Here is a 26223-nt window from a genome sequence, read left to right as displayed (position 1 = left end):
TTTTATTCTATTTATAGTCAATTGTTTCTTCTTTGCAAGTGAACTAAATTCAATCTTATCTTTAACCTTTTGCAAAGCGTAGACCACATATGGTATTTTTTTTCATATTGAAGCAAGTAATTTTTCAAGGTCTCCACCGTAAGAAAAGTCTCTTTTGGAGAAACATGTGGTAAAATATTACTATCATCTGGATCTTGATCATCATTAGTTGGCACAGCTATTACTTATTCAATAATTTTTTTATACGTTGGTGATTCCATTAAAACTTCATTTTCACTAGGATAATTCAAAATCTGCTCCATGTTCATGGCATTTCTATAGTGCATATTAGAAATAACTTCTTCAAGTCCATGAGTCCCTTCAACGTCATTAATTTCTTGTTCTAGAGGCACACCTTCCTCAGATCGAATTTTGCAATGTTTGAAATAATTTGCAATAGTTGTTGTCTTCATATCAATATTCCAAGTAACATTAATAAAATTGATAGCATCTAGCACATTAATTTTTTCAGAATTTATTGCTCCCATCTCATAGCCTTCCAAAATGCTAGAATAAAAATGACGTCGATAATAAACCTTAAGTGTTCAAATAATTCCAGTATCACATGGTTGAATTTGATGTTGTATTTGGAGGCAAAAAGAATAATTCAACATTTTTCAAGCCTCCGATAACCTTGGGATGGGCTGGACAATTGTCTAAGATAAGCAGCACCTTTCTACCGGTCATTCTATTATCAAACCAACGAACAAATTCTTGAAAAAGTAATCCAATCATCTATGCTTTCTTATTGGCTCTATAATGACAATTAAGATTGCCAATATTCACATTTTTAAAGCATATGGGATTAACAAACTTATTAATAATCCACATAGGTACTTTATCTGAACCATCCCCATTGCAACAAACAGCAATAGTTAAGTCTTTCCTTGTCCTTTTTCCGTCCTTCTAATCGCTTTGTAGCTAGTGAATGATCAGCTTGCAAAAGATAAAATAATTATGTTTCATCCATATTATAAATATCCTTCCAATGAAACTTGTCCAATTTAGTTTGAATTTTAGGTAAAGTATTTTTAATATTTTCCATAACAACTGAACCACTTTCACCGAACTTTCTATAAGACTTAATCCCATGTCTCGCCTTGAAGCGCTCTAGCCATACATTTTCTATAGAAAGTCTTTTACTTTAGTTTGAATAATTTATCCGGTCATGTTATTTTCTCTTGATATTGGAGAAACCACTTATACAATACATTTTCTAATTCGGGATATGTGGCTGATTTGTGCCTTTTAACATTGCAATTTGTTATCTCTTTTAACAAATATTTTGCTGACCTTTTGAGAGTATTTGATATTATTTCTTGGTTGAACCCATTGTTGCATATCTTTTTTAATTGAAGAAGGATGCTTATTTTTGTACTCATATAATGCTTTTCGCATTTTATCTGTTAGTGTAGATTTTTTTACACCTTTCAAATAATAAGCCATAGAAGAGAAAATATATATGAATTTTTATATTTTGATATATGAAATTAAAGTGCATAATTCTATTTATAAATATTTTATTGTGCACTTGAAACACTTTATATTCTAATATATGTACATTCATGCATTATATTTTAAACCACATCATTCTCAAAATTAGCTCTGATACAATGCACCATCGTCTATTATGCATCTAGAATATCAAATATTATTTCTAAATTTTTTAATTTTTTTATTAATTTTATATAAATTTAATAAAAATTGATATATAAAATATTAACTATTTTTAAAATAATAAATATTAATTTATCGATAAAATAATATCTTATCTGAGATAATAGTTTTTTCTGATTTTAAAGTTATTATTTTATAAAGACTTTATTGTACTATTTTGACAATTATTTCTTTTTCAATTAACTGGGCAAAGGACGCGGAGACCATCGGATAAGATCATAGATAGATAAACGGCAGGCAAAGCTTTGACATTGAATATTTGGAAGGTAAAATCAACGGTCAGATGGTGTTGTGTACCAACTGGTTAAATCCACTTGGTCAAGTTTGTTCCATGTGATGATGTTGTTGGCGATATCTGTCAAACACGACAAAACAATATATGACGACGCACATGAAAGGGCCTTAGTTTTCTTTGGACTATTACCATAAATACTATTAATTACCTATAGGTTTTGCTTTTATTTTATTATTCTTTTATTGATAAAAAAAACTTAACGGGCGGTTAAATACACAGTTAAAAATAATTATTTTTATATATTATTATAAGAATAATAATATATCCCTAAGACTTTAATTATTTAATTTATGACCTCGCTTATAATTTTTTTAATGTTGTATTCTCTTTTTTATTTATAAATAATAATAATAATAATATAATTTATTTAATATAAAAATTTAATTCAATTTCAATTTTTTAAAATTATTATATAAATACATTCAATTACAGTCTACGATCAATACAATTATATAAAAATTAAATACAATAACATTATTTATATTTATAATAAAAATTTAAATAAATAAATACTAAAGCCATTTGCTATGAAATCCTTAAGTTTAAATTCAGATTAAACTTAATTAATAAGAAATAATAATCATAGAAATATTTTCCTAGACAAAATATTTTCTTAGTTCTATTATTTGTTAGTTATTATTTGAAAGGAAAAGAATGTATATTCAAATCCTTTATTTCGATTATTTTGAAATAAATATTTTTAATAATTGATAAATAAATTAATTAAGAAATTTTTTGTATCAACATTGAATATCAAAAGAAAAAGAAAAAGAGAAAGTAGTTATAGAGGGCATTATTTAGTCCTAACACACTAAAATCAAAATAATTATGCATAGTTAAATTTATAAATTTCTCATGATAATATTTACTATAAATTGACTAAATGAATAATAAAATATATACTTTAAAATTGTGTGATAAATAAATCCTCAATAAAAGAATATATTGACTAAGAAATTTCTTTATTAATAATGGTTTATTTATTTTATTTAATTTAAGAGCAGTGGATCTCAGCTTATTCCTTCTAACTGTAATAATAATATCTCATATCTCTTCCTCTCTCCCCACATCTTCCTCTCTCCCTTTTCTGTGTGTTTGATTATTAGATCACAAACTCTCGTTTTTAAAGAAAAGGTAATTTCCTTTTTATTAGATCCAAAATTAATTCTTAATTTCTCATTCTTATAATCGTAGAATCGATCACACCCAATCAAAATTTTACTTCATCTCTACTCAATTTTTATTTCAATTGAAATAGTGAGTTTGGTTGTGTTGATGTATGTGTATTATACTGCTATTTGAATGCTCTTAATTTACTTCTATTAACCCAATTCAGATTCAATTTGTAGTTTTTTTTTTCCCTTTGTATGGTCAATTTCATATTTTTAAGTTAATTTTTTTGACTGGGTTTTGAATCCTTTTATGCCATGTTTGAATTTTTGATCTTAATTTTCAATTTCTTTTAATGGAAATGCTGATATTGTCACTATGCAGTTGAAACTGTTCGTTTGCGCCTACTGATAATTTTTCTTTTGGAACTGCGAGTGCAGCTTGATAATGGGAATGGAGCAAAACAATCACAATATGGAAGAGGGAATATTGGAGATCGGAATGGGTATGATCATGCTTTAGAATTTGATTCTTAAAGTGTTAAATTTTGAATCTGATTTATAATTATCATCTGAATTGTTTCAATAATGTGTTGTGAGTGATCAATTTAGTTCCGCAGCAAATACACTTCATCAGTTTATTTTCTTTTATTTCTTTATATTGCAGAATATAGAACTGTGTCTGGAGTTGCTGGACCTCTTGTTATACTTGATAAAGTTAAGGTAGGGTGCAGTGATCTTTTTTCTTAAGTAATAACATTTTGTATAGATTAATCTTTTAGTTATCTAATTGCTGCAACATTTAGTGATGAGTGGTATCGTTGTCTAATTCATTGTGTTAGGGACCCAAATATCAAGAGATTGTTAATATTCGTTTAGGGGATGGAACAACTCGGCGTGGTCAAGTCCTTGAAGTTGATGGGGAGAAAGCTGTTGTTCAGGTGATTGCTGTTTCCCATTTCTCTGTCTTTTCCTGTAGAGCTCCAGTAGTAGTAAATTAAGTTCTTGCAAAGCTTTCAAAATGTTATTGAAGTTATTAGCATTTAGCATTTCAATTGTGATCCTAAATGCTTATGCACTGAAGGTTGATTTTCGAGGTACAAAGAGATATTTTGCCTTTCTTTATAGTTGATATTTTGTTTGGGTCAAGATCCATTGGGATTATTCAATCTCCTTATTGTCATGTAGAAATAAATCTTATGTTTAATGCAGCATGCATTGTTTCTTTGATGTCTTGTGGCGCAGGTTTTTGAAGGAACATCTGGGATTGACAACAAATACACAACAGTCCAATTTACTGGAGAGGTATAAAGTTTTTACATTTATATAGCATTTCTATGCCAAAAACAAAATGGAATATCTGTTTGTTTTGCCAGAATATTTTCGCCTATGGAAAGAATTTTCTTGATTGATTCTAAGTATAAGCATCTAAAATTAAATAAGGTATATGTGTAATGTTTAGACGTTAGAGCACACTGGAAACTTTGAACAAGATCATAACTCATGAGAATTTTGAGACCTACTAGGCATTGTTTTTTCTCTTGGTTTTTTCATCTGCTTGGTTACAAGAAAGTATTACTCACTCAAGAAGGTTGAATTGTTGTGCTGGTGGTGATTATCAACTAGCACTTGTTAGCAGAGTGATAGGTATGTCCCCATGTGGTTCTCTTGTGTACTTTTTCTCCTCCATTTTGTTACCTAGCATAAGTCTAGGAACTGACTTAACTTTTTGAGAGGAAATGACTGACTGCTAGCATAGCTTCAAGTAGGAAAAGGAAAGAGATGAGATGAGAGTGGATACAAACTTGATACCCTTGATATATTTGAGAAACTTAAAGATGGAAGTGGAAAAGTGGAAGAAATATCTCCATTGTTTAGACTGAGAAATATAGAAAGGGAAATTATAATTAGACAATCTTAAAATCAATTTGTAATTAGCAGATTTAGGACTTGAAATCACGAATTCTCTACCATGTATCACATTTGTTTATGTTTCACTAGTATAATTGGCATCTTTGTTGCCAACCATCTTTCCACGTGTCATGACGGACTTTTTTCTTACTCTTAATGCTGTTATATTTACAGTTTGATTTTGTCATGTCAGTAACATGTTGTATGAGACTACAAAGAAGAAAAGTTACTCTTATGAAGAATTTAAGAAAATGATATTGTTGTTAAAAAATATAATGGTTTAATTTCAATTACAAATTGAAGATCAACAAACAAGATACTTATGAGATACTAGTTAACTTTTGACTTCAAGAAATAATGAGCATAAAGGCCAAAATGATTTTTTTTTTCTCTCCACTTACAAGATAAATTTAACTACCCTCCATCACATAAGCAAGCTGTTTCTTTTTTTTGTCTTATGACTTAGTAGAAGACTTTTTTTTTTTGTATACAACCACTTGAAAATATTATTTGATACTCTCTGTAATTTTTTAATTCCTTGAGATGTAATAGTTTCTTCAGATCATTTTGCTGCTCTTTTTAGCCCCCTTTTCTCACATTTCATTTCACCTGTCCACTTCTATAGGTTCTGAAGACTCCCGTGTCATTGGATATGCTTGGACGTATTTTTAATGGTTCTGGGAAGCCTATTGATAATGGTCCTCCTATCTTGCCTGAGGCATACTTGGACATTTCTGGTAAATTATATACTAGAGCAAGCGATTTTTAATTCAATTATTGCTGCTTGCTATTATTTTTGTATAGTAGCACGTCCTTAAATGTATCATATTCTTATTGCAGGGAGTTCTATTAACCCTAGTGAGAGAACCTATCCCGAAGAGATGATACAGACTGGGATTTCAACAATTGATGTCATGAATTCTATAGCAAGAGGACAGAAGATCCCTCTGTTTTCTGCTGCTGGTCTTCCCCATAATGAAATAGCTGCACAAATATGTCGCCAGGCAGGTTTGGTGAAGCGATTGGAGAAGTCTGATAATCTTCTTGAGGTATATTTATTGCTCTTACATGGCAACTTATCATTATAGATAGAATAACTTTTATGAGCAGGTTAACTAAAAATAGAAAACAGAATTTCTGTGCAAGTTCTGAAAATGTTTCATTAGATGGTTGCTCTAAAAAATTCCTTTATGTGATTTAACTGATATAGCTTCTATATAGTTTGATGATGATAGCTTCTCTTTTCTTTTTTTTAAATAATACATTAATGCAAAGTGAGTAGTACTTTATTATCATACTTTATCATCATCCTTCATTTTAAGAGGATGCCTTATACTTCTTAGTAACCTATCAAGTTGTAAAGGTTAAACAAAAATCTTTTGTTTCTTTTTCTTTTTCTCGAACGAAATTGTGATGTTGGCACTAGTGTGCTAGTATTGGTATTTATTTGCAGTACAGTAGTTTCTTAAAAGCTTAAAATATAGAAGTCCATTACTTAGGTGGCTGTTCTATTGAGATTATTTATCCTCTATACAATTATGTCTCGTACTGGGAGATGAACTGATGCTATGAATTTTCAGGATGGAGAAGAGGACAATTTTGCCATTGTATTTGCAGCTATGGGTGTAAACATGGAGACCGCACAGTTCTTCAAACGTGATTTTGAGGAAAATGGGTCAATGGAGAGAGTGACTCTTTTTCTGAACTTGGTAAAGATTTATATCAGCATGTAATTTCTTGTGATGTGATAGCCCAAATAACTTATGTCTTCTTTGGTATTATCCTATAATCTGTGATTTGTTCCTGAGATCCGATTCTGTCGTGCTGTCATGCAGGCAAATGACCCTACAATTGAACGTATTATCACACCTCGTATCGCTCTTACCACTGCAGAATATTTGGCGTATGAATGTGGGAAGCATGTTCTTGTCATACTGACAGATATGAGTTCTTATGCCGATGCTCTTCGTGAGGTGAGATGAAATACTGGTCTTGTCTTTGCATTGTCCTAGTGTCCATTAAGGAGAGCTTTAGTTTCTACAAAAACAGTAGAACAAACTTTGTTTTTATCAATTATATTATCATCCTTTTATGCTTCTGCTTGCCCAATTTATCAAATTTCTGTGAAAAATATAATAGGGCTTACATTAAAGTTAATTCGGCAAGAATTTAATATCATACTTTGTAATTCATTAAACCATTATCTTGAGACTCTTTGCTTGATATAAAATTGTGATTTCTGCTGCAGGTGTCTGCTGCTCGAGAGGAAGTGCCTGGAAGGCGTGGATATCCTGGATATATGTATACTGATTTGGCAACAATATATGAGCGAGCTGGACGTATTGAGGGACGAAAAGGCTCTATCACACAGATTCCAATTTTAACTATGCCAAATGATGGTAATGGGTCAGAACAGAGCACTGAGTCTCATGAAGGATGTTCTTTCTTTATTTCGAATAGATTGTTTTGACTTGTTCTTTTTCTATATGATCAGACATAACACATCCCACCCCTGACCTTACGGGATACATTACAGAGGGACAGATATACATTGACAGGCAGCTGCAGAATAGACAGGTAAGGTTAAATTAGATACTCTTGAGCGTTTTGGTTTGCTGATGATAACCTGAGTATCAAGTTGATCCTCAGCAATAGAACATACAACACAAGAAACATTGGAATCTCAAACAGTGTTGTTTCATTTCAATATAGAGTTCTGTATTGTCTGAAATTGACATCTGATAGAATGTTGACCTATTTGAATTGGCCAGATATATCCTCCAATCAATGTCCTTCCTTCTCTCTCTCGTCTGATGAAGGTGAGTATTAGTCTCTTATTTGAATTCCCAAACAATGAAGTGGTGAGAGTATTTATTGAAGCAATAGAAGTAGAAGGTACAGGTGTATGCTAAACAATCTTTCTGTTTTCTTTTTGCAGAGTGCCATTGGTGAGGGGATGACTCGCAGGGACCATTCTGATGTGTCCAACCAGGTCTGATCGAGTAGTTATTGCTGCGTGCTTCTAGTTTATGTCTCATTATAGGTTGTCTAACCTTTTGAGTTTATGAATTTCTTTCCATGTAGCTATATGCTAATTATGCAATTGGGAAGGATGTCCAGGCAATGAAAGCTGTGGTTGGAGAGGAAGCTCTTTCATCTGAAGACCTGGTCTTGCACTTTTCCTTCTTGTATTATTGAATTAATTGTTTCAGAGAAACTGACAAGATTCTTTTTGAATGAACAGCTATATTTGGAATTCCTGGACAAATTTGAGAGGAAGTTTGTTGCACAAGGAGCTTATGATACCCGCAACATCTTTCAGTCGCTTGATTTAGCTTGGAGCTTGCTCCGCATCTTTCCTCGTGAGCTGCTGCATCGTATCCCAGCAAAGACACTCGACCAGTACTACAGCCGAGATTCAGCTAATTGAGAAACAAGCTTTTAAAGAGATTTGGTTAAATTATTTTGGATGAGATGCGAGTTGTTTATTTGCCTGTTTAGAGATTGCATCTCTCCTCTATTCATGCAGAGTAATAAAGGTTGTTTTCCATTTGGATCCAAAATTTGAAGTTGTTGAGCAGGTCAACTTGACACCCATGTATTCTTCCAGTCAAGGAGTGCTTTGATCTTGTAATTTATTTATTAGTCGGTGGCACCCAGTTATGTTAGTGGAATCGGGGCTGCTTTAAATTTTAAGGTATTCATTTGATGCTTGTATTTCCTCTATTTTCTTGTAGTCAGACCATTGATTCTTATATTTTTGGGAAAAATGAGTTCTGTTATTTGTTTCTTACATAATGGATGAGCTGAAAAACAGAGCAGGGAGAGTACTTCTCAAAACACTACATGTTTCTCAAATGACTTGGTGATGATTTGGAAGTCCAAAAATGGTGGATTTCAAAACTTATATGCCCTTTTTCCTCTCCCAGTGGAGAAGGCAATCCTCTGGATTACTGTTTTCATGGCATATTGTTATCACCTCATCCTTCTCCACTATAAACTGATAATATCAGTCACATATTTGCCAATCCTTTGTTGAAGATTGAAATAATAAACATTTGGCTGCAAAATAATCCACCGGCATAATCCTATATTGGAGTGGGGTACCTGTAATGAGATTAAAATTTGCTGCAAAGTCTGATTTCGTTTGTGAAGCACAGAATTCAGTCAAACTTTCTTACATACTCTTGAAACCAAATAAAATTTATGATTATGATGAGATTATAATGTAATGGAGTTATAAGTACTAAAATAATTAATTCTTTTTTCCTTTTCGAAATATTATACAAAAGATTTCAAATGCTTCCACATTATTTCTCGAAAAAACAAAAATCAATTCGTAGTTCACAATGTTCGAACTCAGCCTGCTTTGGATGTTCTTACAACTTGTGGCAGGACAACTGAATCAAGGTTGCCAGGATAAGGAGTCCATAGTCCTAATCCACCTCTGCTCTCTTTCATACTGCTACCACTGCCCTTAAACTCATTTAAACTTTTTACCCATTCTACCTTTGAAGAATGCTCTCTAGTGTGCGGATGCAACACAAACAGGGAGTTGTACTCGCAATTTGGAAACATAAAGAACTTGAATGCGTCACCTAATCTGAACACAACATAACCAAAACTCAACTGGTCTCTTGGTGTGAAGAGGTGGACCTCATTGAACCACAAGCAACTGAATAAGTTATTGAGCGGTGTATGTTCCCTTATGATAACAGCTCCCTCCGGCACATCTGCGTTTGATGAATTCCAGTCAATAAATATGAAAATAACAAACATGTCACTACAGTATTCATCCTATGCAGCCTTTATGAATAGCAACAGAGTATATCATTTCATTAAAAAGAATGCTATACTGATGCACCCAACATTATATTCATTGACATGGCATTTCATGTGTTCATTCTCATATGGCATGACATCCATCATCCTATCGCATGCACAGGTGCCATCGCCACTTAATGCCTCAGTTGAAATCCAATGAAACATTTTACAAAAAGCTAATGATCATAGTTGTCAAAAGTTAAAGGTACTTGGGGCTTAGGTGTCCGCTTGAGGGACATGAGGTGCACATTTATTTAAATTAGTGAAGTTATTTGCATAGCATTAACAAGTTGGGAGTAGTATCCAACGCAAAACATCTAGAAATTCAAATTAATAGAAAAACTAAGATTTGTTCAAGATAAATCTCGTGCAAACTTGAGATTAAAGAAATTATGAGCGTGACCAGAAAAGCATACTCCAAATCCTACTCTCATGCTTTACGAATAGTATAATGGCGATTACTATGATTGGGTCAACAAAAGTCATGTGCAGATCATGCGAAAAGAAAAAGAAAAAGAAAAAGACCAGCACTAAGTATGCATTGACACAAAAACTAAAGACCACGACGGCAAATCCCAAATCTTACTTTCTAAGCACTTCCAATAGAAACATATAATTAGTGATTCTCATCACCATCAAGTAAAATGACCCTTTACTAGAGTAGCTCCCAATATCCTTTTCCTATTTATCTGCTTCTTACAAAATATAGCTACTTGCACATCTATAATTCTAACAGAGTAGCTTGGAACCTAAATTTTAGGTGAGCCGGAACCTAATAGCACTTGTGCTGACAACAAATTTAGGTAAATTGCAATAGCCACCTATGAATTAATTCAATTTTTACTTGTATTATTAGCATAGTACCACTTGTAGTTAAAATTAAATCACAAAGGTATATGATTAATTACATTTTACAGCACAAGAAAACCAATATATTAAAGCAAAACAAAAGGAAAAATCTCACAAGCCCTTGAGGCCCACCCATGCATAAGAACCTCTAAGGGCCATTCTTACCGCTGACGGTGCTTTTCTTCAAACTCCATGGCTCCATTCCCTCATAACGGTATATTTTCATGTGGAGATCAATGAGGGGTCGGGCATATCGTTTCCTCCGCTTGTTTGCATCAGCCTCCTCATATATACTGTGATGATGTTTATGTTGAGCTATGGCAAATGTATTCTTCCCACGCCATAAGTATCTGCAGTTAACAGAGTTCATATAGTCTAGCTTGTTTCCCTTCAATATCATAAACAGGCACGCATGTGTTACATGCATATGCAGCAATAATATGACTTTAATAGGCAGGACCTGCTCAGGAAATATTCTCTTATCTACAAACAACAAATATTTCACTTCCGTGGACAATTCTTTGGGGGGTAGGTGTGGCCATAGCCCTCCTAGATTTTTAGAACTCCTTTTACCCCCTTACAAAAATATCAGATTTTTCTATAAATATTTTTTTATATACTTTGGAACAGGTATGCTATTTTATTTGCCCTCCCTCAAATAATTTTATAGATCCACCATTGTCCATGGAATAAGATAACTGTCATTTTGTGGAAGAACTTGAAGCATTGTCACGACAATCATCCAGTTCCAAGTACCAATCAAGTATAAATCCAGATTCCAGAGTAATTATGGAAATGCACGGCATTAGTAGAGCAGAGCATGAAAAAGAGATAATAACATAAAGTTTTGACTCATAACAAAGAAGCAACATGCCAAATTTTTTTACTGATGAATTAAAGAAAGAGACCTCGGATAACTAAGCTCTGAAAGATTCTCATTTAGACAAATAAAGGAAAATGCTAAAATTTGTATATCTTTTCTTTGTTCTCAGCCATCCCTCTAAAATGGCAGCCAAATTTCTTAAATTTTCTTGACTTTTTGTCACTTTTGTAACTTTTAGCCAAGCCTTTATTTTAGCAAATCAAGCAACAAACTTTATAGTATTATGATTAGGGCCAAAGATACACAGGTAAGAGCATTTCCTATTCTCAGAAAATGAAACTCAGTTTTCAGTTTAGATTTAATAGCCCACAACGACCTACATAAGTACAATTGAATTTTGGCCAGTAGTTTTTGGAGTTTCAATTGATAACTTGGTCTTGCAGGACAGTTTAAACCGTGTTCTTTTCTTCCTGCAATAGCAATAGATACAATTGAATAAATGATTGAAAAAATACATGGACATGAGTAGGAGATACAAGTATCACTTCATTGATTACAGAAAGATGCAACTTGATTTATAACTGCAGCACCTAATCAAAGTTCATGGCTTATTCCACTAAAATCGAAAGATTTGGGTAATGTGAAAGGTGGTACACAATCATGGATTTTTCAGTATCTTTGAGCATCTAAAATAATAAGAAAAAACAAAAAGTAGAAAGAATGTAATCACGTGCTAATACCTTTCAAGCATTAACAATGGATCAACTATCAGCTCCATTTTACCATCAATCCATATGCTATATTGTGCTTGAGGAAATAATCTGTGGGTTAAAATCTTGGGAACTTTACCATTCCTTCTAGGCTCATCATAAGGTGGATGCTTCAGAAGAATGAGACGCCATATACCAACCCATTGTCCCCCCTCATTGTCCTCCCTGACAGTAGCATTTTCCTTTATGAAATCAAGGGATACCTCATCCACCACCATAAGAAAACAGAACAGCTTCTTAGAACGGTCACTTATATTTGAAGGCTGATGAGGTACATCATATCCATCAAAAATTCCAGATGCAACCACAAACCTACACCTCTTGACATAATTGATGTCCATGGGATCCATTTTAGCACCACCATTACGTATAAATCCACAATGAACCTGAAAGGAAGAATGCATGATAGACAACAAAAAACCAAGTTTGAGTAACGAGGTAAGCAAAAGTCGCAATATTTGACTTCCACTAAATATAGAAAAGTGGTAGCTATATTAAACCTAAAATATCTTATCTTTTTCCTTTAGCATTCACTTTTGGTGGTATACAGGCTATGGAATGAGAATGATGACTTGTTTTTTTATCTCAAGCTAAGAATAAAAAGTTGAGACTCAGTACAGCACAGGATTGATTTTACTGAGTATTTAGACTTACATTCATGGAAGAATTCAGTTTGAAACTCTTCTCTCTTTGTGTCCAGCTTTGATGTCCTCCAAATAATGGTTGAGACCTATTCTTCACAGGCTCATCCTCCAAAATATATGACAGGTTTTTAACAATTTTGTCAGGGGTTCTTCCTTCTGGAATAACTATTTTGTCAGGATTATTGGCAACAGGGATTGGACAACCTAACAGATAGCAACAGAAATAGTATCACTTACTACAGCTAAATAGAGATGAACACTTGAAAGAAGAGATGTTGCCATGGTCTTACGGTGCTGCTGTGCAACAAATCCCCATGTGTTTAAAATGTAATATACCTTGCTTTCTTTGTTACAAATAGCTGCATGCAAAGCAGAAACCACAATGTTAACTATAGAAATGGAAATTTACCACTTGGCAAAGAAGATTTGTATTTTATAGGAAATTTTCTCTATATCATATATAGCATGATTCCACATGCTGTCAGTAACTGATAGCAAATCAATGAGGATACTGCATGCAATTTCTGAACTTTTTGCAAATTCCCTTGTAACATAGCAGCCTGGCTAGAAAACTTTTCTCCCATTCCCCAAATGTTAAAGCAGTTTCCATGATCAAATCCATTTTCTATTCTATGTTTTCAGATTATTGTGGATTTCCAGGGAAATTTGCAGCTCTCAGTGGTTCCTCAAAATCCAATCAGTTTCATCAAATAAAGATATTTCACATCCTCCCTATCACTAATCAGCTAATATGTTTATTAGTTTCTGCACTTTCAAACACCATTTAAGAAACCTGGCAAAAGAAGATTCAATATAAAAGACAAACCAAGTTCATACTAAATAGTATTAGTAATCCAAATATAGTTGGCAATTAATGGGAAATAAGTCGTAACACTTTATCTGCATAGATATGATGCTTCTATCGAAGTCTCTCTTTCATGGATTATGCTTCTAAGAAATGTAATATTAACTGCTTGGCAAATTGCATATCAAACACCATGAACAATCTCAATAGAGCCTACGATTACCACACACATGAATATGAGGAAAAGCGACGTACTTGGCTCTAGTCCCATGAGGCAAAAGTGATAAAAGAAAAAAAGAATTTCAAACCAAAAGCTACCATCTTTTATTAATTAAAGTAAATAAGATCTCATATACTAAGCAGGGATTGAGGCGCTCAAACACACATTAATGAATATAAATAAATAAATAAATAAATAAAGATTACCTGAAAAGAATGCAGAAGAGGATTGGCAAGACCAAACGTGAAATAAAAGAACAAGAAGAATGAGGAACATCCACAATACGCCAGCTACAAAAACCAAACGAACAAACCCTCTTTTCCAAATAATTTTCATTGGATAATCAGCGTTCAACTTCCCAGTAGAAAATAAGCCACTTTCGCCATCTGGGTAGCCATACACATCACATAACAAACAAAACATAATTAAAACACTAAACTCAAACTCAAACTCAAAACTAAAAATACCCAGAAAAGATCATACCTTTAGAATGTGAAGTTTGATTAGTCCTGTCTCCTCTCCTGCTTAACCGCATGGATATGGAACTTTGGATCTCTCTCTCCATAGTTATTTGAGTTTAAAGTGGTTTCGAACTGCTCATTATCATTTATTATTAAAGAGATGAAGAAAACGATAAGGCAGATCAGCGAAAGTGAGTGGCAGATTTATGTTATGTAGGTGCAAAATCAGTGTCTGGTGTTTGTTCTTGAAATCTGTCTATCTATACATGAAGAAAGCAAGATTTGTTAATAAACTAAAACTAAGTGGGAAATGATTAAGGAATAAAGTCCAATTTAGCCCCCAAATTTTGATGATATATAATTTCACCATTCATGTTTTTGTGGGAGCTTAATTTTACCATCCAATTTTTGGCCTAGGCTCAATTTGGCCATCTTATATTTCATTTAAGTTTAGTTCGACCATTCAAATTATTCATGCATAAAATTTAATTTAGAATTGTTTAATTATATAATTAGATTTATTTATATTGAATTTTTGTTATATATCTTCAGTTGTTAATAGTTTAGTAAATAAATTAATTAATTAATTAATATTAGTTATGATAATTAGTTTGCTTTTAAATTCTTATTCGTTATTTATAGTAAAGAATGGGGTATTTTTTAGAGTGTTAACAATGATGGTGAGTATTTTATTTTTAATGATGAGTGGAGATGATAGTATAGAAAAGAATAAAAAGATGACGGTGATGGTGTCGAATTGTAAATCTATTTCCACACTCTATTTTCCAGTGATGATATTGGCAGTTGTTTATTTTAGGATGCGACTAGTGGTGGTGGGAGGTGGTTTTAATAGGTTTCATTGGTTTATGGTAATTTAAAAATATTTTCTAATCTAAAATATTTAATTTAATTTAAATTTTAAAATAAATTAAAATCCAATTTGACTCTCAGCTTATCTTTTGAATTCAATTTCATCCATGATTTATTGTTTGTGTTCAAATTGACTCTTTTTTATACTCTTGTAGTGTCCGCTTGGCATTGCATTTTGAGGCTCAAAACGCAGGTTGAAGGCCAAACTGAATTTTCAATTTTGTTTGGTTGGTTCAAAATTGAGCTTTAAAAATTACAAAAGCATCTGAATGCCAGTTTTTCCTTCAACCAACGTTTTGTAAAACAAGAAAACAACAACTCTTGATTTTGTAAAGAACAAAAATATCCTTAATAAATTAAGATAATTACTTTTATACAATTATATATATGAACTATTTGTTTCTTCTCTAAAAGAATATCATTTGCTATGTTTATCATATTAGTTTAAAACAAAAATCAAGAACTTAGCCATTTCTTTTTCTCCAAAATCTTAATAAGGTGTTCTTTTACTCTCTTTTTTTTGTTTTGTTTTGTTTTCTTTTTAATCTAAGTTTTATCTTTCATTTGTTTGAGTCTTGAGGATTGTTTATAATTTCTTTTCAATTATTATATTTTGTAATCAATTAAAATAAAAGTGATTTTTTTTAATATTTCACTTTTATAGCGTTTTGTTCTTTGTAGTTATTGTAATAATACTTTATCTGATGATTTTTAACCAAATAAGCAAACTACTATTTTACTTGATAATAATTTTTTATTTTATTATCAAATAAGTAAAACAGTTTTTCTCATCACCAGCAATAGAATTTGACAACAATATGAAATGCACGTATTATTTAGTACGTGTAATTCACTCGTTCAAAAGAAAGTTAAAATCTTAAATATGCAAAGAATTTGTGCAAAATTGACTAAAATACAGAAAAGGGTCAAATATAATTTGCACAAAAAGTTTAGGAGCTAAATAAAACGACAACGTTTCAAAAGAAACACTAAAAACAAACAAACCCCTCTGCATATTGTCTCTCTCCTTTACCATTGCCAAGACCTAATCCCCAAAATTATTCCTTTTAACCCCAGGTTCTTAAATTTCAGGAGGAGAATTCAAATAGTTAGCATCAAACTGGTATGCCAGTTTGCATTTTCAATTGTTAATGCTTTGAACTGTGAACTTTTCTTTCTGGTGCTAATTTTATTTATTTATTTTGATTTCGTGGACGCCATTAGAAAGAAGATGGAAGCAGAGGTGATAAAAGCAGAGCTAGTGTTGCCAACCCATTTGAGCTTTAAGAAGATACAAATGTATGAGAAGTACCCGAAAGGCCAAGCAAGAGGACGCCACTGGAAGCACCTCAAGCAGATTCTTCAGGCTGAGAATTATCAGAACTACCCTCCTGATGAACCCAATTGTAATCATCTCACTAAAATTAGACCATCTCTCTTTTGTTTTTTTCTTCTTTTAAAAGAAATCTCTAAGGATTTGAACTGTTGAAACATAGCCAAAAAGGCCTTGACATTGATAGTTTTCTTAATGTATTTCTCTTTGTTGATATGGAACTGGGTTTCTTTAAAAGCCTAAATTTATATATATCTAATGCAGATGTTAATATTGAGTCCCCACCCTCCATGCATCCATGCAAGAGAATCTGTGATATAACTGGATTTGAGGTATGTGTCTGTGCCTCTCTCCATTGAGAAAGTTAGATTCATTCATGGGTTGTCTTTAGTGCATTCATGATAAGATAGAGCCAATCTTACATTTGTCATTGCTTTTGACACTGGTGGAAATTTAATGGATCAAAACATTCCTTTTAGTCCACTTTCGGAGGCTAGAATAACAATCCCTCAAGTGTTTTAATCTGTAAGATTTTTGGTTTAGGTGCTCCTTGAGTAGAGTCTCTTGATGATTGTTCTACGTATATTAACAATTCACCTTCTTTTTTGCATGATTGAGTAGAGCATTTTTACATCACAGCATGTTGACTTATTTTTGGTTTTGATATTCATGGGCACAATGGCTATCATCATTGAGGATCAGTAACTAGGCCCTTTAACTGTCAAGAGTATTACAAGTTTTTTACTAGAAACTAGGATTGTGTGAGGGATTGAAGTCAATATATAACCTGATCGAAACTTCCACAAAAACTTTGGAAGAAGACCTGTCAGTTTTATATCTGAAGCGCCTGTGTGACATCCAATAGTTCATTGTTTCACTTCTCAACTTTCTTATGTTTGAAGGTTACTAGAGTTTCAATTGCTTTTGCTTGTGCTCGAGTTAATTTCAGTTTGAACTTGGAACCTGAGCTGTTGCTCAGCTTGTTAAGTTTTCGGTGCCAAGCCAAAGTAATGAATATAGTTTAGCTCTTCTTCGTCAGCTTGAGTCCTTCAGTTCCATCAGAGAGGCACATTTAAGGTGTTATGATAACTAGTTTAATTTCGAATCCTATTTAAAATGATATGGAACTTTATACCTATTTACTTGCTTCATGAAACCCTTATCTTCATTTTGTATAGTTATTTTTCCTGAACATAATATTGATATTGTTATTTGCAGGCACCTTACTCTGACCCAAGGACTAACTTGCGTTATGCTAGTGCTGATGTCTTCAAGCTTGTTAGATCACTTCCAAATGATTATGTGCAGAGATATCTTGCACTGAGAAATGCAGCAGTTGTTCTGAAGTGAAGTATTTGCATGAAAAAAGGTGGCTTTTATCTGCTTCTGCTTCTATAGAATCTTTAGTACATAGGTGATAAATATGAGAATAGGTTTGAGAAAAAAGATGCCATATAGAGAGATGATTCAAAAGAGTTGGATGGAATAAGTGAACTTTGTTAGTTATTCCTCTTGATGACTTTGCTTCTCTTTTTTGGAATTGATTTTGTAGGAAAACAGTAGTCTTATGCCTTGTGTTGATCGAGTCTAATGATGCAAGAAGCAATTACTTGCTTTGTTCTTTGATATTGTGCTTAAGAAGGGTGAGAAGTAAGAGTTAATAATTTTTAATATGGTGAGGCTATGAGATATTTCTTATTGCCTCAATTATATATTGAGATAGTATTTATTAATTGGTTAGAAAATTAAAATATGAGATAACCTATTGACTCCAAACTAAGGGCAAGTTGACATTTTGAGTTGATATTGTTAGAAAGAACAAAGAGACTTTATGCGAAGATGAATTACATATGAACACAGTAGATTGAACAGATGAATTACATTTGAGCCCTCTAGATTGAACTCCATCATATAAGTCGATTATTTAATAATCACTATATATGTGGATTAAAAATTGTTAACATTAAAAGTATTAATTACTCTTTTGAACAATTAAAAAAACATTTTCATTCAGATCATCAAACAATAATTTACCCAAGAAGTTGGAAGACAGTTTCATAGATTGGTTTGTGGCTATCCAGTCAGCCACTCTATTACACAATTTAGAGATAAATTCAATATCATTTTCATAAAAGGATTCCTGCATTTATACACAATCTGCTCAATTTTAATGGAACAACTATCATCATGGACACAAGATTCAGTTATAATTTTACAATTTGACTGAAAAATACAAGAAGTTGCTCCTGTCTTGGGAACAAAGATCAAGACGAGAAGAAGCGCCTGAGCTTCATAGACAAGGTGGCGCTGCCAATTCCTGCATACCACAGCCACTGTAGTAGAATCAGAATTGCTCTTCCAAGCAGCATCCAAGTCAAAACACAAAAGGTCCCTGAAGGAGGGGGGATGCCAACTAGAACAAAAAGAACTCTCATACTCCTGAATTGGCTACCTACTGCTTAAAAAATTCACTTGAAAGAATCCTTCTCTATGCTTCTCCACTCTAGAAATGGATAAATAGGGATTAGGAGCAATACTATTAGAGATAGCAGTATTACGCAGCCTTCCAAATTATTCCAGCATAGAAATGCAACAAGAGATGAAACATGAATAAAATATTTGTGGTCATAGGCCCTCCTAAGTTTCATCCATCAGTTTCCAAAAGAAGAAAAACCAATAGCCTCCGGGCTATATCCTAGGGAGGAACCAAACCAGGAAACATGAGTATGGTGGCAGAAGAAGAGCAAGTGCTCCAAAGATTCGACACTATCATTATATAGAGGGGGGCATTTGGGGCTCTCAATCATTCGACTGGAAACTGGTTGGCAGCTACAACATCTCCATAAGAATGATTTAACTTTTAGAGGAAACACCAATTCCAAATCGATTTCCAATCAAAGGAAGAATATTAGATGAGGATTCCGACTGGTTGGCAGAAGAAAGAACTCATTACACAATAACTGATAAAAGCTTTTAACAGTTGCCTACCCCCTGTTGTTGAAGCTAGATTTCTCCATTCCTCCTGGATGCAAAGCCAATAGGGATTTTAAGGATTGCCTGAACCTTTTTAGAGTTTAAAAGAGCATTAAGCAAAGGAATGTTCTAGACCCTAGACTCCGTGAATAAGTCGTTAACCCCGTATATGAGCTTATGGACTGGATGACTAAACTCTAAAGGTTGGAAGGGAGAGAATCCAAGGATTAAGCCACATTCTAGTGTTTTCCCCATTGTTAATTGAAAGCCTTCTTCTTTTCAAATGAACTGCCCTAACAGAGAGAAGACTGCCTCTCCTAGCTTTCCAAAAATCCGAAAATGGATAGTAGAGACTTTTCACCAAATTTTTCTAAAATGATTTTAGCTTCGATATAATTTTTCCAGCTGTTGGCCATCGAAGGAGGTTGAATTGGTAAAATAGAAAGAGTTGGGTTCGGATTTGAACTCACGAATACTCGTTATTCAAATCCGGTTATATTAAATTTTATTAATTTTTTTTATTATTTAAAATATTATTTAAAATTTTATTAAATATTTACTTGGATTGTATTAATTATTGAATTTTCAATGTGAATATTTATATTTGATTAATTTCATAATTTTTTTTAATATATTTTAGAATTTAATTATTGTACAATCTTTGCTTACTACGAGCGCGGTAAACGGGTACCTATTTAATTATTCGAATATTTATATAAACGGGTAGGGTACCCGCTACTTATTTAAATATTCATAACATATTTAATAACTATTTAATTTAAAGGAAATTTAATTGGATTCGGTTAGTATGCAGGTATTTCTATTCGAATTTAAAATGGGTTCGGGTAAAAGAAATAATTTCTTAAGCAGATTTAGAATATGTTCGGGTACGTATCTTTAAATTAGGTTCGGATTCGGGTATCCTTAAATGGGCAGGTACCCTACCCGTTGTCATTCCTAGTTAGGACTAGACCTGTTCATGGGCCTGGGTACCCGCTCGGCCCGCCCAGGCCCGCACTCTTCGGGCCGAGCTTGGACGATAATTTTTGTGTACAAGCCCGGTCCGGCCCGAACCCACAAAAAGCCCGTACTCCTCGGGCCGGGCTTAGAATTTATATAAAAATCCAAGCCCGGCCCGATGTTTATTTTAGTTAGAAAAAAAGAAATGTCATACCTATCACTCAAACCTGTGACCTTCAACTTATAATTAAGTGCTATATACCACTTAGCTACCTATTATTATTAATAATAAATTGGGTTTAAATTTTGATATTTGTGTTGAAATTGGGTTTAAATTTGAATATTTGTGTTGAATTGTCGGTCGGGCTGGGCCAAGCCCGACCCGAGCCCGCCCATGTCCGACCTCTATTTACAGGTTTAATAATTGGCTAGGCCGGGCCGGGCTTTTCAAAAAATTTCGGGCTCGGGCTCGGGCTCAGAGATATTAGAAAATTCTCGGGCCTGGGCGGGCTCGGGCTTGTCCAAAATCAAGTCAGGCCCACCTAGGCTCGGCCTATGAACAGGTCTAGTTAGGACAAACTCATCTCCAAATTTAGTGTTTAGGCTCACACCAAACCTTACAAGAGTTCTTCCTACCTAGACTAATTCTCAAACCCTTTCCAAGTGTTGAAGGCTCACACTCAATCCTTACAAGTGTTTAAGGCTCATACTCAGACCTTACAAGTATTTAAGACTCACACTTAAACCTTACAACATGCAAAACAAAAGTAAAATGGTTACAAGAAGATAAGAAATTAGTAAGCAAAGATTTGACACTTATGGAGATTGTTAATTATCTATAAATAACATTTGGAGAGGGTATTTATACCCTTCAAACTCCAAAGAGTCATTATATTGAAACCTTAGGTCATTTCCTTTTGCTTTACTTTACACAGTGCATTAATTGCACTGACAGACTGAGATTGTGGTCGCGCTTCTTATTTCGTAGTTGCGATTTATAAAATTCCTACAACGGCTAGTATATGTGGTAAATAAGTCATTGGCCGTCTCTATACTACAACACTCAAGATTTGAATCTTTCCTACAATGCTGGAAGACCTAAATATTTCTCACTAACTACAATATTATCCATATTGAGAACTTCTTTAGTCTTTTCCATCAACCAGATTAACACTCCTTTACTGAAAATATTAAAAACTTATGTTTATTAACTTTTTGACTAGAGGCCACCTCATATTCTCCCAATATTGATCTAAAGGACAAAGCTTCAATTTTAGAGGTTTTACCCAATAGAAGTGTATCATCAACAAACATAATGTGAGAGAGCGAGGGACACCTTCTATTAAGTTTAGACCCTTCAACAATCTACTCTAAAGTTTAGCTTGAATAAGAGAAGAAAGGGCATTTGACACAAATAAAAATAAGTAATAAGAAATGAGATTTCCTTGTCTTAATCCTCTAGAATGCTGGAAGGGACTAGATGGACAACCACTAATAAGCATTAAATATGAAACAGTTGTGATAAATTGCATAATCCTCTGCACAATCCCTTTACTCAATCCCATAACAGTTAAGACCTCCTTTAAAACTCTCAACTTATTTGATCCTAAGCCTTCAATATATCTAACTTAATGACCATGCCTTTGAAACTACAATTTTTGTTAACTCTAAGAGCATGGAAGACCTCATGGATGATTAAAACATTTTTCATGAATATTTCTTTAAGCTACAAAAGCTTATTGGAAAGGGGAGACAAGAACATTCAAGCAAGGCTTCATCTCACAATAATCTTTGAGATGATCTTATAATTAAAATTAGGCCTAATTGCAAATTTAAACAAGAGCTTCTGCACTTTTTGCAAATTCAACGTCATTTTTCAATTTTAGCAAATCGAGTAACCAAGTATATATCTTTTTTGAAATTCGAAGCACTAGCGTAAATCCAGGTGAGCTACTTTCTACGTGTCAGGAAAACCTTGTACACATTGGACAGAGTCTCTAACCTTACAAACACGTCAAATCCACTTTTTCTAAACACAAAATGCACAATTTTAATCCCAAGGAACCATTAAAAACCCTAAAAGTAAAACAATGTTGTAAAGATTGTGTATAAAACCCTAAAACCAACTTTTCTTCTTCCTTACCTCCTCTAACAGTTGCTAATCCTAATAGGAACACCGGTCTCGCTATCTGGACGAAGCTAACAATACAAGGATCTTATTTGAGATTATGAGATGTCTACTTCAAGCAACCAAACATGAAACTCCTTGTTGTCAAGCATGTCTGCTATTTACACTAGCTCAACCCTAGTAATGATGTGTACAGGGCATAATACACACGCTAATTTGTTACCTCCATGACTGATGATAACCTAGTTTGGAGATATTTTTGATGCCATGTTAAAAATGTTACGCACTTTACTTTTCATTTTTCAACTGTAAAATTAATAGCATACTATGTATTTTTGGAATCTAACTTTACTGTTTGTTATTAAGTTACAGTATGATGATTGTAAGTACTTTGAATAGCTAGATCCTAAGCTTCCATCATTTCATAAAGGGTTCTTTATGAAGTTGAAGACTGAAAAGGAAAAGTTACATTAGCAATTGAAAATCAAAGTTGAATTGGAGAAGCTATTGGGTGAAAAAGTGACATTGAAGGACATGGGATTTCAGTAGGAGTTAAAAGTTTTAAAAGTATTGGTAAGTTAATGAAGTTGTTAGGACCCTAAACCAAATTGGGAATTTGACTTTTGTTTATAGGGTTACAATCTTTATGACATTGTTTTGATTTTAGGGATTATTAGAGGGATTGAAATAGTCCATTTTGTGTTTAGACAAGGTGGATCTAATGTGTTTGTGAAGTTAAAGACGCTGTCCAACGTGGACAAGGTTGGCCTGACATGTATGAAGTAGCTTATTAGGATTTACGTATGTGCTTCAAAATGATACTTGGTGACTCGATTTGCCGAAATTGAAAAGTGATGTTGAAATTGCAAAAAGCGTGAAGGATCTTGTTTAGATTTACAATTAGGCCTTAAAATTACAAAGACTGGTCGATCTAAACTAAGATATCAACTCTAAAGCTTCCATCTTAGGGATGAGGGCAATATTGATCCTATTGCATTCTTTCAGGATAAAAACCAAAATGGAAAATGCTCTTAAATGCCTTATAAACATCATTCTCGACCATATCCTAATTCTTCTAATAGAAAATACCATGAAAACCATTATACCCTAGGCTTTAACTGCTTCCTTCACCTCCAAATCAGACACTGGTCCTTCTAGAGCCTTATTTAGAGCCTGAGGAATATATGGGCTAACATGATTGATAATGGAGCCATTTGAGGGGATGGTCCTTTATAGAATGTAGGTTCTTAAAGAAATCATGGATAATAGATTCCAAGCTTAACTCACTCTCCACCTAATTACCACTTGAGTCTTTTAACTTAACAATATGATTCTGCTTTCTCCTTAGAATGGTTGATAAGTGGAAAAATTTTGTGTTACGATCTCCATGTCTTAACCAACTCACCCTAGATTAAGTCCTCCCTTTTCTAGAAAGTATTACGCTCATTCAGAATCTCTCTTTCTTGAGCCTTCTTTTCTTCACCCAATACCCTAATATGAAGACAAGCTAGCTTAGATCTCAAATCTTCTAATAAAATGTCTTTTCTCCTTGACCTCTTCTTACTTTGGGATTTTAAGGCAAATTTGTAGGCATTCAACTTCCTAGAGAACTTATACATGGAAGAGCCTTAAACTTGATCTTTTAAGGCTAAGCCCAAAACCTCTCAAAAATCCTAATCCTCCATCCATTTTGCCTCAAAGCAAAAAAAAATTCTCCTAGGCACTGGAGATAAATTAAGCTTTAAAATAATAGGCCAGTAGTTTGCTCCTATGAGATCCCTATACAGCACTTTGAAAATACTAGATAAGGGAAACTGAAAGTGGATTAACCAAGCCTTTATCAAGTCTTTCCCAAATTGCATCAGGACCAATCTACCTATTTATCCAAGTTTACCGAGGGCCTTTTGTAATACCTCTACCATTTCACTACACGTGTCATCACATGCACACTATATAATATTATTATTAATAATGTTTCTAATTATTTACATATATATTTAAAGCTATGCTGTGATTGATTTGTAATTATTTTTTTAGATGGATAAGTATGATATATTTGCAAAATAGTTATAGTCATTAATTAATAAGATATCGTATAGTCCAAAGACCCTATTGAAAATTATCTAGAAGTTAAAATGCAACTGAATGAAATTATAATTAGAAAAGTAATTGAATGAGTAATCTTGAAGTTTAAATGGATAAATGTAAGAAAGATAAGGAATAGAGGGGTTAATTTTAGAATAAGAAGATTTAGTAGAGAGAGAGTAAATATATGAGTTACAAATATGAAATAGAAAAAGGAGTCTTCTTTTTCATTTAGGACAGTCGTAAAAACAAAGAAAAAGATAGAGATGGGAGAGTAGAAAAATGGATACATGTTGGAAATTTCTCAAGAATTAGAAGGAATTGAAGAAATAGAAGTTAAATAAAGATGAATAGATAGGAAGAACAAGATCTAATAATCAAATACATTTTCCAACTTGAGGTAAGGATTAAATCTCTAAAATCATGTAAATTATAGACATGCATGTAAATGATTTTGAAATTAGAAAATCTAGCTTTTAGTACTCTATTTTTCTGTAGAAAATTGAAGTGGAAATTCAAAATCTTTTAAAGTATAAATTTTAGAAAACTCAAAGCGTGAAATTGCAGATAAATATGTTGGCTAATTAACTGCAAAGTTTCGTAGCAATTGGAGAAGAACTGTGCAAGATATGCTTAAATTATTGAGATTAATTTAACTCGATTCTGCAAAAGATTGCACCAAAGATTTGAAAATATTAGAGTTAGAATCTTAAGAAAGTTAAAACATGAAACTTGTAGATATGGACCTTAAGCAGTCCCTGGAAACTGGTTTAATAAACTAAGGTGTGATTAATGAATTATAACTCCATGAATGGGACTGATTCAGAATATAAAGTGTAACATATGAAAGATGATCATATGTATGTGTACAATATGCATGTAATTCAGTTTTACAATTAGATGAGTATTGGTTGATTTATAGTATATATTAGTGGAACTGACTCAGTTTTGTACTAAGTAGTGGTGGCTTGGGTTTTAAAAAGAAAATTTACTATAAATTGTACAATACATATATTGAGCTAAATTTCGGATATGTAGAAGCATTATACGTCTAATTTAATTAGGAAAAAGAGTTAATACAATTAGATAGTTATAAGCTAAAATATAAATATAGTTGGACAACAAGGTCAAATGCATATTAGAATTTAACTAGATTAAGAACAAGATTACAACTTAGGAATATCATATATAAAGGGGACTTTTAATCAACTTAATGGTCTTAACTACTATCATTATAGGACAAGTTGAGAAAACGAGGGGGAGAACTCTACATCGAGATTGAGCAATTCAAAAGTATTTCAAAAGTAAACATAAGTTAGTATGCTTGTATTTAAAATTAGGGTAAAGTTCAAAAAACTACTTTGTGGTTTGGCAGTTTTACACTTGAGAAATAGAGATATTCTTTTTGTATCAAATGAGTAATATGTGTTTTATATTTTATTATTTT

General features: G+C 32.9%; 3 protein-coding genes across 4 annotated transcripts; 2 read left to right on the top strand and 1 right to left on the bottom strand.

Annotated features, from left to right (window-relative positions):
* The first annotated feature begins 2989 nt into the window (after window positions 1-2989).
* LOC8283659 (V-type proton ATPase subunit B 1) lies at window positions 2990-8813 on the top strand. Of its 2 annotated transcripts, none has more exons than XM_048377776.1 (15): window positions 2990-3145; window positions 3562-3626; window positions 3788-3843; window positions 3963-4061; window positions 4366-4425; window positions 5657-5768; window positions 5872-6080; window positions 6612-6740; window positions 6867-7004; window positions 7280-7430; window positions 7526-7608; window positions 7803-7850; window positions 7970-8023; window positions 8116-8199; window positions 8276-8813. In XM_048377776.1, exons 2-15 carry the CDS (start codon window positions 3569-3571, stop codon window positions 8459-8461), a joined length of 1467 nt encoding a protein of 488 aa, XP_048233733.1. In that variant the 5' UTR covers window positions 2990-3145; window positions 3562-3568; the 3' UTR covers window positions 8462-8813. The 2 variants fall into 2 exon arrangements, with proteins under 2 accessions (XP_048233733.1, XP_048233734.1); XM_048377777.1 differs by having other exon boundaries at window positions 3006-3145; window positions 3506-3626.
* Window positions 8814-9218: 405 nt separating this feature from the next.
* On the bottom strand, window positions 9219-14706 carry LOC8283658 (probable hexosyltransferase MUCI70). The gene is made up of 7 exons (XM_002521216.4): window positions 14450-14706; window positions 14173-14352; window positions 13232-13300; window positions 12952-13145; window positions 12268-12683; window positions 10870-11054; window positions 9219-9764 (listed from the first exon to the last, which is right to left on the bottom strand). The coding sequence occupies exons 1-7, from the start codon at window positions 14529-14531 to the stop codon at window positions 9391-9393; spliced, it is 1500 nt and encodes a 499-aa protein (XP_002521262.1). The 5' UTR covers window positions 14532-14706; the 3' UTR covers window positions 9219-9390.
* Window positions 14707-16263: 1557 nt separating this feature from the next.
* On the top strand, window positions 16264-18256 carry LOC8283657 (INO80 complex subunit C). Its single transcript, XM_002521215.4, has 4 exons — window positions 16264-16420; window positions 16522-16703; window positions 16895-16962; window positions 17849-18256. Exons 2-4 carry the CDS (start codon window positions 16529-16531, stop codon window positions 17978-17980), a joined length of 375 nt encoding a protein of 124 aa, XP_002521261.1. The 5' UTR covers window positions 16264-16420; window positions 16522-16528; the 3' UTR covers window positions 17981-18256.
* Window positions 18257-26223: the final 7967 nt, after the last annotated feature.

Source organism: Ricinus communis, chromosome 8 (assembly GCF_019578655.1).
Source record: "Ricinus communis isolate WT05 ecotype wild-type chromosome 8, ASM1957865v1, whole genome shotgun sequence".
Taxonomy (NCBI): domain Eukaryota; kingdom Viridiplantae; phylum Streptophyta; class Magnoliopsida; order Malpighiales; family Euphorbiaceae; genus Ricinus; species Ricinus communis.
Note: the sequence above shows the minus strand (reverse complement) of the source record. Positions and strands in the feature narration are given on the sequence as shown.